General features: G+C 38.0%; 1 protein-coding gene across 2 annotated transcripts in view; it reads right to left on the reverse strand.

Moving 5' to 3' along the window:
• Positions 1-3,901, reverse strand: part of KCNK10 (potassium two pore domain channel subfamily K member 10) — a 50,664-nt gene extending 46,763 nt beyond the window's left edge. The window contains exons 1-2 of one of the 2 annotated variants that reach the window (XM_032445033.2): positions 3,360-3,901; positions 2,515-2,572 (exon numbers count right to left, since the gene is read on the reverse strand). In XM_032445033.2, coding sequence (XP_032300924.1) covers positions 2,515-2,566 — 52 coding nt within the window. In that variant the 5' untranslated portion in view covers positions 2,567-2,572; positions 3,360-3,901. Of the gene's footprint in view, positions 1-2,514; positions 2,573-3,012; positions 3,258-3,359 lie in introns of those variants that run through there. The other variant, XM_015865415.3, reaches the window with a different exon arrangement.
• Between the last annotated feature and the right edge of the window lie 13,308 nt (positions 3,902-17,209).

The following is a 17,209-nucleotide window of genomic DNA, read 5'->3' on the forward strand; positions in this document are numbered from 1 at the left end:
ATCTATCTAAATATATATAGTACAGTCACCAATACAGAATTTGAGCATTAATTCCTTTCAGTGTCTATCATCCCAACCTGGAATCAAAAACCAGCAGTATAATCAGTCTCAAGCCACTCGTATCCCCACAACAAGGGCTGTGGGCTTTAGAAATGTTTCTGGAATAGATAGATAGATGATAGATAGATAGATAGATAGATAGATAGATAGATAGATAGATAGATAGATAGATAGATAGATAGATAGGCAGACAGACAATCCAGAAAATTTTGCCTTGACTAAACTGACTTAAACAATCTTTGACATGCCATAGCTCTCACTTTCATCCTCAGAACATTACCTTGTTTACCAGAAACATTGGTTGAAATATTTCAAGTAGTGTTAGCACACGTCTGCATAAATTATGCTAGACAGAAACATGGAAGCTGCATGTTAGAAACATGGAAGCTGCATGTTCTCCATCTGACTAGAACAGAGAACTGCCACACAAAACACACTGCAAAGAGCCTGCTACTGGAGTGTGAACATTCACTGGACACAAGTTTGGCTTTTAATACTGAGGACTCTTTGTATCATTTCACTGATAGATTTTTAAACATTGATCTAAGAAAACAGTATCCATAACATAACATCCTTCTAAATTTGTACCTGCAGAGAAGAGACTACACATGTGACATCAAACTACTCCTGTATTGATTGGACACTAGACAATTTTTCCTTATCAATTTGCCTTTTTCCATTCAATTGATTTTTATCTATTTCCTGAGTCCCACAGAGAATTAGAAATTAACATCTCTTGCTTCCTTCCTGGCTATGCATTAACGTCCTTGCTGCTTGGCTAATGAAGTCTATACACTGAGGGGAAATAACAGGTAGGATTCTGCAGTCCTTACCAGGGAATCAGCCTATCAGAGGGGGAGCCCACTGGGTTTGAGGTCCTTAACAAGTTAGAATACCTTGTGGTTCAGGATGCATTATTACATTGTGACCAACCACCTGTTGGACCCATATGCTGTAAAGCTGTTTGCCAAGCAGGGAGACTGCATGCAGAATACCAGCAGTACAGCTCCTTCTTGCATGTATTGTCAGGGGATGGGAGGGAAGGGCTTTTTGCAGTAAAAGGCATTTTGCAATGCATAAAATGAAGCTACAGAAAAAACATTCAAAAAGGCACCTGGGAAGAGCAAATTTTCACCACACCTAGTTTTGACCACAGGACAAGGAATATGCTCCTATTGAAATAACCAAATTTGTTAGTGCTAATGCCCGTGTGTTGTCTGTGAAGCCGAGGGTGGAGGAGGCTGATGTGTCAACTTCAGCTTTCACCTAATTAAAGATGTAGTAAGGCTTAAACTAAAGCTTAATTGCATATACTAGGCAAACAGCACACCAGATCTGCTCAGCAGAAAGATATCTATTATGCTGTATTTCTTCTACACCAAAAGAAAATGTTTCTGATTGTTCTTTTTTAGACATTAAGACACATAGAGTGGCAGACAAATAGACCATTAAAACCAGAGCTACAGAACAGATGAATATGTAAAATCCATGCTATCACTTCATACTTCCTGCAAGCACTGCCGTACAACTACTAGCTGCCAGCAGCTCTACTGCAACCCTCAGTATATGGCTCCAAGTTGCTCTGCTCCTGTATCAATGCACAGAAATATGACATTGCTTACAGAAATATATACACTGCTAACAGGATTTTTTCAGTTATTTCTTCTGTAGGATACATATGAATTTCTACCATGCCCAGAAAAAAAAAGAAAAGAGTGTTTCACTGTGGTTTGTTTTAAAAAACAACTTGGATCATTTTTTTGAAAACCACTGCACTGGCGTAAATCACCTGCCACCATCACACAAACACTCCCCAAGACAGACTCCAAGCCTAACTATGGAGTTAATCAAACTATCCGCTTGGGCTCAGCAATTGTTTACAGGACAGTGTAAAAAGTCAAAAGGTCCCTTTGGGATCCATTATTTAATGTGTGTTTTTATACTGTCCACATCATGGGTTATATTGCAGCAGCATTTTGCTCCAGTTGCTTGCCAGCATTTACCATAGAGGAGCCCTTAGCAAGCTGTCACATCTGTGTCCACTCCTATACCACCCATTTAGCAGAGACAATGATGACCAGAAACAACAAAGGAGCGACAGATAAAACAAACAATGCTCTGAGCCAGAGATCACAGCCATCCCAGGCAAGTTTGCTATGGAAATACTCAAGAAAAAGGATGGAAGGAAAGGGAGATATCAAATACAGAACTGTAAAACTTACACCTAGATGAGATTTTAACCACGTACCCACACAACCCCACATCTTTGGAGCAATTTCTAACGCCCTGGTAGGGCTCAGCAAGAAAGAACGAACAGAGCACATGGGAGGCAGACAGGCACACAGTGTCTCCTCCCATTTGGAGTCAAATAGTCTCCTGCGAGTCACGAGACGGAAGGAATAACACTAATAATTGTTATTATTGTAATAATGATAGTAATAGAGATTCACCAACCTTGAGGATCCCAGTTCACCTGTTTTCTTGGAGTCTCGATTGGAAATTTCATCGCTTCCTTTTTGCACGGGGAGGAAAAAGAATTAAATAAATTTCCCGACCTTCCTGTCTCAATGCTGCAGTCAAACAAATTAATTTCAAATTATAGGGAGCCTGCGCTGTTTGACTGAGGGGAACTGGTGGTTGCCAAGGCAAGCGATACACAAATAAATCAAAGAAAGTGGGGAGGGGCGGGGAAGGGAGTGGGGCGGTGGGGTTTGCAGAGGGAGGTGAGGAGGGGTGCGAGAATCCCAGCAGAGAGGGAGAGTGGAGATAAGGTAAGGGCTGGAGGGGTCGGGGCTGGGCAGCGTGTGCTGCTGGGTCTTGGACTCGCCCGATCCCTTGCAGATGCTGGGGCGGTGTGGTCCCCGTTGCAGCCCACCTGAGGGGCTCGGGGCTGAGCAGCCCTCGGGAAACGAGCCAAGCCCTCCCCCAGGGACACCTCCCACACGTACACACCCCAAAACCGAGCCCACGTCAGCTTAGCCGCAGCACTAGGAGAGTAACAGGTCAGCCACCGGGGGCGAGCCGCAGCGGCATGGCCGGGGGAAGGCTGGGCAGCCTCAGCTGGGTGTAGTAGCAGCCTGGCTCGCTGAGGAGAGCCGAAGCAGGAAGGATGGGAGGAGGATGAGAAGGAGGAGGGAGCCACCCTATAGCTTTGAAGGGAATTCACCGAGTCCCTCTCCGCACTGCCTTAAAAAGGGAGTGGGAAGAGACTGCGAATCCCTTTGTGAGGCGGCGGCGGCAGCAGCGCTGGGTGCCCCGGGAGGGAGGGGAAGGGAAGAGAGGCTCCCTTCGATACTTACTGGGTCACCGGCCCCGCAGGAGGATGCAGGCTGCTTTGGCGGAGTTGGCAGCCGTAGCCACGCTCGACTAGCTACTAGCAGCAGCAGCACATGGCAGGAGCACGGCAGCAGCCAGAGGCTCCGCAGCACCGGGGGAGGGGGAGAGCAGGGATGCTAAAAGCCGACAGCCCAGCCTAAAGCGAGCACCCCGACCGACCAGGGGTTCCCGATCCCCATGTTCTGCCTGCCCCGCCCGGAGGACACGGATAGAAGACACCTGGCGTCCAAGCAGGGCTGAAAGATGTGGTCAGGCTGAGGGGAGGGGGTAGGAGGGCTGGGAGGAGGCTCAGGGGTATCAATACCCTGCCAAGCCCCCAGGAGCTTTAGAAAAAGTGGAGGACGCTGGGATCTCCCTTGTGCCTTTACCAGACATTTACAACTTGCTCAATCTGCAGTTATCCCTCCCTGCTCCTGTTTTCGTCAAATACAAAAAGGCTGCAAACACGTTACACCAGAAGAGTTTTCAGTTCGAGTTATAATGTATGCCTCAGCTTCCCTCCTTTAACCAGGAAAACAAAACCCCAGCCCATCTGCAGGGCTGAAGGAAGTGTGTGAAATGTTAACCCTGTCCTGCCTCCTGTTTTTCAAACTCTGTGAGAAGCAGATAACTCACTGGGAAAGGTTTGTGGGAGATATCCACATATTTATACAGATCACGTGTCAGAGCCCCATAGAATCAGACCTGAGGTCTACAGTTGAAAAAAACCTTCTGAATTTCCAGGAATTAAGTTTAGATTATGAACTTGGTGCTTAAGACAATTTTTCTTCCTGTGCTTTTAGCCCCATACTTCTTTTCACCCAATTGCACTGTCTTGTTTTCCTATCTGTTGCTCAGCTGTTAGTCAACGTTGTAAGAAGAAAGAGAGAAATCTTACCCAGGTGAAAAATTAGGCAGTCTTAAAGTGTGTGGTTCTCCTTGGGAAACTCTCATTGTGAAGACTGGCATGCTTTTTACACTTCCACATTCAGAAGGTAAATAACACACGCTCTGTGTTCCCACTCTTTGTTCAACCCTGCCTAGGAAGAGAAAACCAGTATTTGTGAATCCATCACCTTCATTTGGTAGTGGCAAGAAAGTCTCTTAAAGCAGTATGTAGTTTGGAGGTACTATATGAAATAGAAGTGCAAGTTTTGCTGGGGGGAGGTGCTGGGTGTCTTTTCTTTTCTTAATCCGAGCACCCCCGTGGCTCTTGTTTTGTTCTGTACAGGAGGAGGCGGGAGAGGCTGCTCCAAGGAAGAACACGGTAAGAATTATAATGAGCCTGCTCAGTCAGACTTGAATTTGAGATGATTGCAATGATGACACCAGAACAAGGTATTTCCCTTGCAAGTACCCTACGATTCATTCTGAAGAGGCTTTGGGATTCCTGTTGACATAACTTCTGCAAACTGAATGGAAAAAAAATGAGAGTAGGCTTTGCTAATTGTGCAGTATGATTGCTTGAGTCATGACTGGAAATCTTTCTGCTATTCTAGTAACCTAGAAAGACTTCAGAGACTTCTGAACCCCTTATCCTAAAGGACTTCTAATGTTTTATATATATACATAAATATATGTATACTATATATGTGTGTATGTATACACACATGAGTACATAAAATATATGTATGTATATAACATTTCTTCAGTATTCCAGTTCCCAGTTTATTATTAGTATGTTCCTATTGTATTACTGGTAAAAACTTATATGTAGACAAATATTGTGATTAAGGGCTCTGCAACTCTAACCCAACCATTGTCTTTTTTCCAAAAATACTGACAGTTAACTGATGAGGTAGTTATTATGCTGTAATCATCTGTCCATTGAGAACTCACCCAAAATCAACAAACTCAAACTGGCTCCTGAAAGGCCAACAGCATTTAATACTTGCTTTAATACTTGCTAAGCATGAAATGAACCTATAGTCTAGAGGTGAAATCTTCAGGCAATTTCATTGCCAAGCATTTGCAAATAAACAGATCCTGACTGTTGCTGTCTAAAAAAGAGTAATTTTAATGTGGCCTTAAGAACAGTATGTTATTAAACTGACCCTAGAGAAGCATCATATTTGTTTGACTTATGGTATCAATAAAACACTAAGTTCATAATAATGAAACAATACCCTGTCTTTGTAACCACCCAGTGTTCCCATATTCTTTAAAAGTATCTATAAGCTTTACAGTAACTTTTGCCTTGGCTCCAGCTATATAGTTTAAAAATCTTGTGGTAAATTGATTGTGATCTGTCAGGTACAGAAATACATGATATCATGCAATTGTTTTGCAATTTTTTACCATGTTATGATCATGGAAATCTTGCTCGATTATTTCAATACCTCAGACCTGTAGTTTTATCTAGTCGGCCAATTTATTCCCAAAGTAACTCATTTAAAATCAATGGGGTTACTCCAGAGATGGATTTGGCACAATGAGCGCATCTTTCACTGACAGCACAGCTGTTGCATAGAAACGTAACTATTATCTTATGCAAATAAAAGGCCTTTCACCCCTCAGTGATGTTGAATTCTCATGATAGGAAGAACTGGTGCCTTGAAGCTATAGTGTTTCAAGCTGTTACTCTGTCAACTTTTATAAGCTAAGTGGATTCAGTAATGTTTAATATTTTAAAAGGAGACCACCAAGAAAAAAAAATAATAAAAAAAAAAAAAAAACAGAAAAAAACCCCCACAAAACTATAGCATAATCAATCTAAATTAGTACTTGCTTAAAATTTTTCAGGTCCTGACTTTTTAACAGTAATTTAGCAAACTAGTTTGTCTAAATTCTTTAGATCTTACATCCTCAGAGCTGATGTTAGATGAGACCCAGTTTCTTGTAGGGGTTGACTTGCGACCATCACAACACAACAGACAAGACACCTTCTATTACATGCAGTCTCACTGGCAGAAGAATAAAATGCTAAGTTCCTTTTTTTTGTTCAACAGTAATATGGAATGAGTGACTTTAAAGCTGTTCTGGTGTAACTGAAAGAAGGCCACAGTGGAACAGATGAATAAATATATCTTATACCTAATTAAATCAAGTGAATAGGAAGTAGAAAATATATCAGTGGTAGATAGGAATCATCTTTTATGTTCAATTTCTTGGATATACTGAAGAGATAAGATATGGTTAGGTGGAAATCTTTTGTAGTCTTTGTGTAATCACGTTGCAATATGCACATATGTGTATGTAACTATTCAGTTTTTGGTTAATTACATGATTGCTAGAAATGTGCTATTTATGATAATAACTTTCTTCTGATAGTTTTCAGAAGATTTAGAATCAAGGGAATCAAGAAGTTAACTAATAATCAGGATTACCTCATACTGTGCAAGGAAAACAAACTTGCTATTGTCTTTTACTTCTTGGTGTTTATTAGAAATAGTTAAGTCTGGGTTTTCATTCATGCAGAGATGAACCCATACAACTGCAAGTCTTTATTGGCAGAAATGATTTTTATGAAATCACTGAGTCTGAGGCTTTGTAAAATTGCCTTTGCCAGAACAGGATCAGCACAGATCTGACCTGTTTGTTACCACAGACAATCTGCAAATTCCTTTGGCCAGTGATACTAAACAGAATACACTATGGATCCAGTCTCTCATATCCTAATGCACTGTTCATATTCCCAGCCTCATTGTAAGCAGCCATCCCCTAAATGCCAGAAGTGAAGTGAGGGTGCCTGGTTTGCATTTTATAATTATCTACTTCATCCTCAGTTCTTTCCTGGTAATAATTTTTCATTAGCCAGACTCGAGCTCTCAGACACCTGTTACACCAGACCCTTTATTGTGCCAGCAAGGACTGAAGTGGAATAGTTAGCTCGCATTTTTATTCTACCTTTAAAATTACAGTCCATGCACATTATTACTGCAATAATATGATGTAGCATTTTGTTCAGAAAGGTCTGTCATGCAAAACAAGTATTAACTCAAGCTCCATAGTACTGAATCTCTGATGGAACCCACTTACATCTGTTTCATATTAGTTTAATTTGACTTCAGTACAATTACTCCTGAATCACGGTCATGGGAGAATTACAATCTGGCCCTTAGTTTTTTTCCATGATGTCTGCAAAGAATTCTCATAAGATCAAAGTCTGATACGTAACAAAAATAGAAAGCCTGATTAATAAAAACAAGCCACCAAAATCATTTTAGAGCAGTAAGCAGTACTGTTCTCTTTCCTCTTGTCATTTTTAAAAGATTTATTACTAGATATCTACATGAAGCTTTACCTTAGCTGGTCGATAACTTTCTTCTATATTAAACAGGAAATTTGGGGGTTAGCTTTCAGAGATACCTATGTTTTTCTGTCACTCACATCACTAGCAGAGTCGTGCGAGGACGGGCGCAGCGTGCAGAAGCGCGCCGAGCCTGCTGTTGGCTTCAGGACCCTGGACAGTTGAAGTCTGCCACAGGCAGGGGCTGCGAGGGAAGAACCGCAGCCTCGGACCCAGCCGCCCCGCTGCCTGAGCGCCTGGCCCCAGGCTCTTTTTTCCCAAGTCCCAAGCGAGAGACTGGCCTGCCAAGGCGATGCAGAGCCAATGCAGTGACAATGCAGGCTTTCTAAAGCAATTTAGCAGCAGGCACAGGGGAAGAGTAGCATATATCTGGATAAAGAAAATAAGAGATGGCAGATAAAGGGAAGAGGATATCAGAAACACTGAAAAGAGTTATGGGCAATCACGTTATTGACAGATGCAAAAAAAAAAAAAAAAAAAGGGAAAACCCAGTAATATAATTAAAGGATGGCCTTGGCAGGAAAAGAGTAAGGAAAAATGGGTGGGACATAGGCTCTTCAGATTGAAAGAAGAATGGTGGATAAATAAGTGAATATGTTTAATGCACTAGAGAAATATCTTAAATCACATCTGCATATAAAGAAGTCATTCAAGGGATCATGTACAACTGCACTACTGAAGAACAACAAGGAATACAGAAGTTTAATTTTATGTATATGATTGTTGCTTTAATATTTCTTTGTTTAGTGTCTTCAAATTGAAAAAATACACTTACAAAGCTTTGTACTTAAAATATATAAGGATATTGGGCAAGACTTCAGATTATTTTCCTTACTGCAGAATACTCTGACTATTCCCTACCTAATCTGCAGGACTAGTAGAACGAAGTTAGCTACTTGCATATCCTGTACTTGGACTTGCCTTCCAGCGTACATGATGTGCAGACTTATCAGTCAGTAGGACAAGGTTAGGAGCCACACACACACGCACAAAGGAAGTCCGTGCTGGTCTCAGAAGCAATGTCTTGCCACACATTTTAATGAATACTTCCATCATTTCTTAGAATCAAGCATGCCAGTAATTATAGCTGTTCCTTTCAATGTTCTTCACTGTATCATCCCAGAAGAATCATCACAGCAGCTTATTAAATGTGGGTATTAATGCAACTAAATAATAGTTCAAGCAAGGAGGAACAGTCTGCACAGACACTATTAACTGTGACCAGTCCTCCTACCATTTTCAATTGTGCCTTTTTCTTCTCTACTCTGAACAGCAAGGGAAGAAAGATGATATACTGAGCATTTAAAGAGCTGACTACAACACCTGCAGTAATCATCATCATTTTGACAGTACTCAGTAGAGCTTTACAACTTCCTAAATTAGGCAACATATTTATCACTCACGTAGTAAGAAGCTGTTCCGAAAATGTGAAGGTAATAGTATTTATTATGGAGCTGTGGAACAGAGATTGAAATAAGGGTTCAATTCATTTATACTCCTAGAACTTTCCTTTAGCTTCTCCCAACTTCACAGCTGAGTACAGTCATCTTTCAGCCAAACCACATAGATGCAGAACTTTTGCAGTCAGTACTTCAGCCACTGTTTGAAAGATAACGCTCTGAATTGCCTAGGTCCTTGTATCTGCATACAACAAGCCACATCAGGACTAGACCTCTTGAGAAAAAGATTTTGAAATAGGATGGTATTTCAAGTAAAACCAAATCAATAAATTAATATTCTGTTGTAGGAAGAGCGGGGGCAATGTTCTGAGTGTAAATTAGAAATTATTAATATTTATTACAGGAGCTGTGCCAGGCACTATGATGATAAGCAGAAAAATGTCTCATGATGGAATATCTTAATATACTAGGAAAAAAAAAAAAAAAAAAAGAGCTATTCCCACTTTTCTCAAGATACAGTAGGTGCATCCCAGTTTGAATATATACACAAATCATACACATGCACATATATATAGCCATGAATAAGAAACAGAAATACAAACCCATGAGTAGAATCTTCTGGATGTGGGGGGAAAAAAAAAAAGAAAAAAAGGAAGTAATGAAATGACAGGATTCATCCTAGTATATAATGTCATCTTCCACAGTAACTACCCTGATGATAATACTCTCTGTTTCATTAACTGTTTTGCAGTATATTGTGAGATAACATACAGTGGGATTACAAGTTTAGCTGTAACATGGCAAGAGACTGCAGTGTTATTCACACATGGCATACTCTCACCGAAGTGAGAAGCTCACTGTGAATCAATCCATAGGCAGTGGATTCTCACAGTTAGCAGATCTGCTACAGCCTACAGACCAGCAGGTGACATGCATTTCATTTTGCTACCCATGAAAAGAAGTGTGTCACCCTAAATAATTATAGTAAGCTTCTGGACTATATGTAGTATGGAGATATAAATGTAATGATGAGGTTGTGTGAATTGGAAATTGTACTGAGATACCAAGTCTTTATGCTGAAGATTAGAAAAATAATGTGCATAAACATCCTAAGCTAACAATTGCAGGTTCTCTGTAAGCTGCCTCCTTTGTATATTTACATTTTGAACGCAGACATTATTTAAGTATTTTACGGAGCATTTCAGGAATGCCTCCCTGCTGCTCTAAAACAGCTGCTGTTACTGCTGAATGTAACATATAGAGAAGTCTTGGGATCTTCTGTTCAAAATGAACAACAAAAACCACTATATATTTTTACACCTTCATGCTGTATTTTTCTATAAAGATTTAATTTAGTAATCTTTCTTACTGTACAAACAAGACATAGATACTCTCTAGCCCAAAGACTGAACATATTTGTTAAAAAGATAGATCAAAATTACTCGTACTACAAAATACATGTACAAATCAGACAAGCAATCCCTTTTACAATCCTTCTTTCTTTCTTTCTTTCTTTCTTTCTTTCTTTCTTTCTTTCTTTCTTTCTTTCTTTCTTTCTTTCTTTCTTTCTTTCTTTCTTTCTTTCTTTCTTTCTTTCTTTCTTTCTTTCTTTCTTTCTTTCTTTCTTTCTTTCTTTCTTTCTCTTTCTCTCTCTCTTTTTTTTTTTTTTTTTAATATCCCAAAAAATAGTTTCACAAGGCTATCTATTAAGGCACTAAGGCACTCCTCCAACCCTTCTTTGGAACACTTCTTTGAAATTCTGAAGAGTATTGGGGATTGGTGACTGTTTTATTACAGCAGCTGTCAACCAATGTGTTCAAAATTGACAAGTGTTTTTCTATCCAAAGATGAAGAAACCTTGAAAAAAACAGTTTTCAGACAGTGCTAGGTATTCATTCCAAGGAGAAAAAAAAAAAAAAAAAGAAAGAAAAGAGAGAGAGAGTGAGAGAAAATATGTCCTTTTAAATTATTTCCACTTGACCAGTAAAGAACTCAGGAATACAAAGCAATTGCTCCTGACCAGGCGGCTAAAGTTATCTACGCAAACAACATCAAATGAGTCAATGGCAGTTAAGCACCTGAATATCTTGTGAATCTCATATTAAACATATAACACCAAATACCTTGGTACTCTAACAGTGCTAATAAAATAAAAGAAGTAAAGAATTTAGCATCAAGCTAAGTTGCAAGCATTTTGAGCAATGGAAGACAGTGGAACAAATTAAGGTTCTGTCATCATCTTATCTAATTATCCACACAAATAGTGGTAACAATTTACTCAATTGTGGTGTTCAGAAGTAATGTAGAAGTGTACAATTATGATACAAGTTTTCTGCATAGCAAGTGGGAACTCAGTGTAGCTACAGTTATATAAACCTTGACAGAAATTTGATGGTACTAACATTAGATGCTGCTAAATATATAAACAAGCATGGAAGTTTGCCATTACAGGTCCTTGTGTTGATCAATAATTTTCCTTTGCCAATGCTTGTACTTGATATTTCAAGGAGAAACATTATACAGCTAATTCTATTCTCTTTTGCATCTCCCAGCTGAGTATCTGAAAACTATCCTGTAGCAAAAAAAAAAGATAATGGAAATCTTCTTACAGATGAGATTACTGGTGTATAGAATGGTTTAACTTCTCATTTACTTTCATGAAAATCTTGAATAGAGTGAAAAATGGAAATGAGATTTTTCAAAGCTAAACACTTAGCCAGGAAAAATAATAATAATTTTATAATGTAAGAATCCAGACTGATATACTGAAGAATACTGCTGTTAAAAAAAAAAAAACAAAACAAAACAAAAAAACACAACAAAACAACAACAAAACCAAAACAACAAAAAACAAACAAACAATGCAAGAATCAAAACATACATATATCGGCTATTATCATTTACTTGGTAGAAGTATATCTATCTCTACCAGCAGTTCATTCCATATAAAATATTCTAAACATAAATCTATCCTCCTTCTCAATTATCACAAATATCAATAAATTATGCTTGTTGGCTACTTGGGTTATAAATCAGCACTTCGTATTAGTTTCTGGCAAAATAACATCATCCTTTAATTATAATTAATACCTCATTCTTGATTTTGTAACAGTCCAAAAAGAACATATGACAAAAGATCTTTAATTTTTCATTTTATCACAAAAATCCATTCCTGTTAATGTATCATTGCATGTCAACTTCATTTCACTTTCTCCAGTAATTCTCTGTCTTGAAAAACAGCGGCCAAAACTGAAATACAGACATGGTCATTAATAATCTATAGCAACTTTTACTTCTTTACAATTTTTTTGCATATTTTTTTTCAGGCTCACATATTAACACATTTATTTCCCTCCTAGCTGGGTAGGGATATATATTCAAGCCAAACCACAGAAAATCTGGGATCCTTCTGTCTTCTAATTTCTTATAGGAAACTCACTGAAGCAATGAAATTGATACTAACAGAACTGGAGACAAACTCAAAAGCAAAAGAGATTATATTTAGTATTTTACTCTTGAACACGTTTTTTCTGCTTCAGAGGTGTGACATCTTTAAGGAAGATAGGACTTAGTTTAGATTTAAGTTTGGATGGATATTTAAACAAGTTTGCTTTTTCCTTTTTTTATTACAACACATGTTTACAAAACAATAAGATTTGAAATATTTGAGACAAATAAATGGACTGGGCGTGAAAATTCTCTTGGTTGTGGCTGCTTTACATGAAATTCTCCAAAATAAATATAATTAAGGTTTAGCTTGAGGAATCATGTCACTAAAATAAAGATCTATTTTTGGCCTACTTTGTTTTCTACAATCATATTAATTATTCATTAATCAGGGGTTAGTAATAGATGGCAGCTAAATTGCTTTTGTTTGCAGTTGTTTCTGATTCTCCCACTATGTAGTAGGAGTAGGAAATCCAGCTGTTGCAAACATTGGATATACAAGAGCCTGATAGACCATGGCATCTTCAGAGAAGGAGAGGCTGCCATGGGAACTGTCTCTTAAGACAGTAAGCTAATATAGCTATATATTTTCACTGTTTTGGAGAAGCAAGTTGTCAGATCAGTATTGCTGCCACAGCCACAACACAGAAGCATAGAAAATACATTCTCTACCAGTAATGTAATTCATAAAACTTACTGAAGTCCAAAAGAAATGGACACTGAAATCTTAAAATTAAAAATACATTGAGAAACACACACACAAAACAAACAAAATTTCAGTTTTCAGCAAACAAAATGGCAATCATTTTTTCTTATACATGAAAGAGAAGGGGACTTGACAGGTCGACTCTCACCCCAATTTCTGAATTTTTAAATCAAAGATTTTTGTTGTTATCCCAAAATTACTGAAAGAACCATTTCTTCCTCAGACAATTCCAGAGCAACAAGGAAAATGTATATTCACACCTGCCAGTCAAAATACAACAGTCTGACACAGTTTGTATTCACCTCCATTTTGTGCTGAGGAAGCACTTTGCTTCATATGTGACCTATTCCTTCTCAGATATTTAATACCACCTAAAAACCTGCTAATGTTATGTCAAAAAACAACTGAGGCTACTTAGAACTTGCATTACCCTTTAAAAAAATCAAACAACTTGTATCTAAAACTGCTTTTTCTTCTATTCTAAACGTCTACATTTAGAGAAATGATTACCAGACACCACTAAGAGTCAGATTACTATACTTCATGTAAAGTGAACAGAAATTCCTTTCTCATAACTTACACTGGACTGAAAAGAATCTGCTAGTATTTTTTAACTGGATCCCTTGTTGTTCAGACAGAGACAGCTTAGCCCAAAGAGGTTACTCCAGAAACTTCCAGAGATCTACAAAAAGTAAAGAAATAAAAGAAAATTGCATGGGGGCAAGGAACACAGCTAGCCATAATTAAGTTACCAAGCTCAAGATGAAAGAAAAAAAAAATATTTAGAATTAAGATTAGCATTGGTACAACATTAGCATATAGCCATCATGATTTAGAAGGTTTCTAGCCACCTACAGAATAAAATTTGATCAAACTTTTAAATAAAAGCATAAAATTTTTAAGACAGCCTGAGCAGTTTATGAAAAATTCATACAATGATGTTGCCTGTTATCAAAGAAACCATCATAGCACATAAGACTTATCCTTATACTGGTCATATTTTCCTTTATTTCTACATTCTACAACTGGTTTGATTACTCAGAATAATTTCAACTCCTTCTAGTCTTGTGCAGAATTTCTATATTCCATTATGTTATCCTTTTAACAGCCAGAATTATTCACATTGAATACTGAAAGTCAGCCTTTCTCTAATGATTTCTGTGACATAAGATTAAAAATACATATCATTCTGTGTTTATTACTCACCTGTATCTGGTAATCTGCAGTTCTGATATTTATCATTCAAACAATAGATGTCATTTATGTTCCTATTGATAAGATGTAAAGTGCAGAAATCTCATTCCAAATATGGAGACAAGTGAGCTAACTAAGTGTCTACATTTTACTACAAGCTATGAATCATGTTAAGATGATTTAGACAGCAGTCTACTCAGGTACCTGACTCAGGGTGTACACAAGGTCACACAAGTCACTGACAGACTGTAAACAGACTGAGAACATCCTGACTCCTGGGTCTGTGAAACATCCATCAAACTGAACTCCTCTTATTTTTTATCTGATGCATATAACGTGTTTATGGGGAGGAAGGTGCTATTATACCAGGTTCGAAAACATATAAATTCAGGTTCTTTCTCAATCAGAATGTGGACTTTCCTGAAGTCTTACTATGTCGGTATGAATACACAAATTCAGTAAGTAGCAGATTTTTTCCTTGGAATATAACTTTAAGCTGAAGCAAAGTTCTACACAGTGCAACAGAAAGTACTTACTGTCCTTCTTCCTAAAATGTTTTTATTTTGTTCTTTTTTCCCTAGCATTAACAGAATGATACCACAGAAAAAAATACTCTTACAAAATGTATTACACTTCATACCCTCCAATTTGATCATTGTTGTTCTCTTGCCCACTGCTTTCTTTCACACATAGTTACAAGTGGTTAAAGTGACAGAAATTGCTATTACTTATGCAACACAGCATGCAAGAGATTTTCTCAGTCTGTCATCTTCATCTTCCAGTACGTGTAAACAAAGAGGCAATGCCATTACAGTACCTTCTAAATCCAAAATAAACCCCCAAACTATTCCAGTTGGGAATTTCTATTTCTAGAAAAATTGTATGTCACAAACCATGTAGTTAGATATGAAACTACAGTGGAAAACTAGGGTATATTTGTATTTTGTCTTGCAGGCAGTTTTAAAGCCACCCTTGAGAATTTCTCCTCTTGACCTTGTCAAATCCAAAGGAACTCTCTTGAGCATTCAGGATCCCATTTATTCAAGCATGTGCATGGATTCATGCAATACCAAGCAAGTACGAGCACTCTGTAATGGCTGTGTACAAGGTAGATGGGCCCCACAAATGCTGCACTGACGTTCTTCTGTCTGCCTGCTGTAGACTGAGTAGATATAGGCAATCCATCTTGGCCTTTTCACTGAGTTTAATAGAGTTGTGTCATTTATATTTGTCTAATTTGAGTCCTAATTTTCTGTTATTGAGTGAAATATAAAAAATATGTTTTCATCCTTTTCCTCTTAATTGCTATGAGTAAGTATTTCCTTGTGACACAATAGAGAATATTAGAAAATAAAACACATCTTATGCTCTGGGCAACTGGTTACGACATTTATGTAGTTTTCCCCTCAAAATTCCAATTACACCATTAGTTATTGCAGTATGTATTCTCAATACCCAATCATTCAAATAAAATAATGAGAAAAGAAAAGCTCTCAGCAGTCAGCACTAAAAAAAGGGCTATTTTTCATTTACAATCTTCTTGTCTGTAAACTTTCATGGGAACAGTAGATAAACAGAAAATGACATAGTGTAAAAATAAATACAAGCAGAACTTGAGTCACCCCAGCTACTGAGTTTTACATTACAGCCTAAAATAACATCTAAAATTTATATGTTTTTTTCCCTGTCACATTTAAAAAATATTTCTGTATCAGAGGGCAGATGCACGATAAGACTGTATAAAACAGAAGAGAAAGAATAGATGTGCAGAGTATATCTGCACAGCAGCTTCCTGAGGGAGTTTTGGTGGTACTTATTCATACTGCAGGGGAGACCTTTTCTTCTAAAAGTGACAAATAGTATGGCAATTAACCACTGTGTGATTATATATTCCTATAGTTCCAATCATCTTCTTTATCTCATTCTCTCTTACTTTAAATTAGCTCTCTTACTGCATTCTAAATTACAGCATACTAAAAACTTCAAGTTTTAAGACATGGATCACCTCCTCTTAATTGTTTCTGCATCATCATTCCCAGTGGGGCCCTAGCCTTTACAGAAATATCTGATTACTGTTCCCATACAACAATAACAAAACAACTAAACATGCTGCCATGAAGAAAGGGAAAGAGTCTCCAGCCTTGTCAGAATTTTGAAAGTAACAATGTGTGCAGTCTACATGATTTTAAACAACTCTAAAGACCAAATGACCAAAAAAGACAAGAAATTTCTCCTAGAAAAGCATGCTTAAAAAATTACCCTAGATTTTACTTGTCTTTCCATTTTGCCGTTGCACCAGCTCTTGGTGAGCTACTCCTTTTGCCTGACACAGTAATTTCCCAAGTAGGAGCAAAAAGTCTGCTCAGGCAGTCTGTTTAAGTGTATTTAGAAAGCCCTGCTTCCTCTGATGTTTCAGGGAAACATTTTTCTATCTAGACCACTGTAGAAGAATGGATTATGTGTGCAATAGTCTGAAAGTGTAGGCTGGAGATTTCTGCAAGGCAGCAGCTGCCTGCTGTGAGCAGCAGCCAGTGTTGGGAAGGTGTACACGCTGAGGCACAGGCAGATGATAAAGCCACACAGGGCACTGATGCCAAAATGGAGAGAGCGATAATCTCAAGAAAAACTAAAAAAAAACTTATTTTCCAGTACACAGTGTGATGAATTCAGGGCTTTTCTGTATGAGCACAGTGGGCAGATTTGGTTTGGGGGATGTGTTCTGCCTGCATATGTAGGCTTACTGAGATAGACAGCTGTAAGGAAAACAGCATGAAGGAAAATACAAGCAAAGACTCTCCAAAAAGAAAAACAAACAAAAACAAACAAACAAACAAAAAC

The sequence above is a fragment of the Coturnix japonica genome, chromosome 5 (assembly GCF_054131305.1).
Source record: "Coturnix japonica strain WE chromosome 5, WE-NBRP24, whole genome shotgun sequence".
In the NCBI taxonomy this organism is placed as follows: Eukaryota; Metazoa; Chordata; class Aves; order Galliformes; family Phasianidae; genus Coturnix; species Coturnix japonica.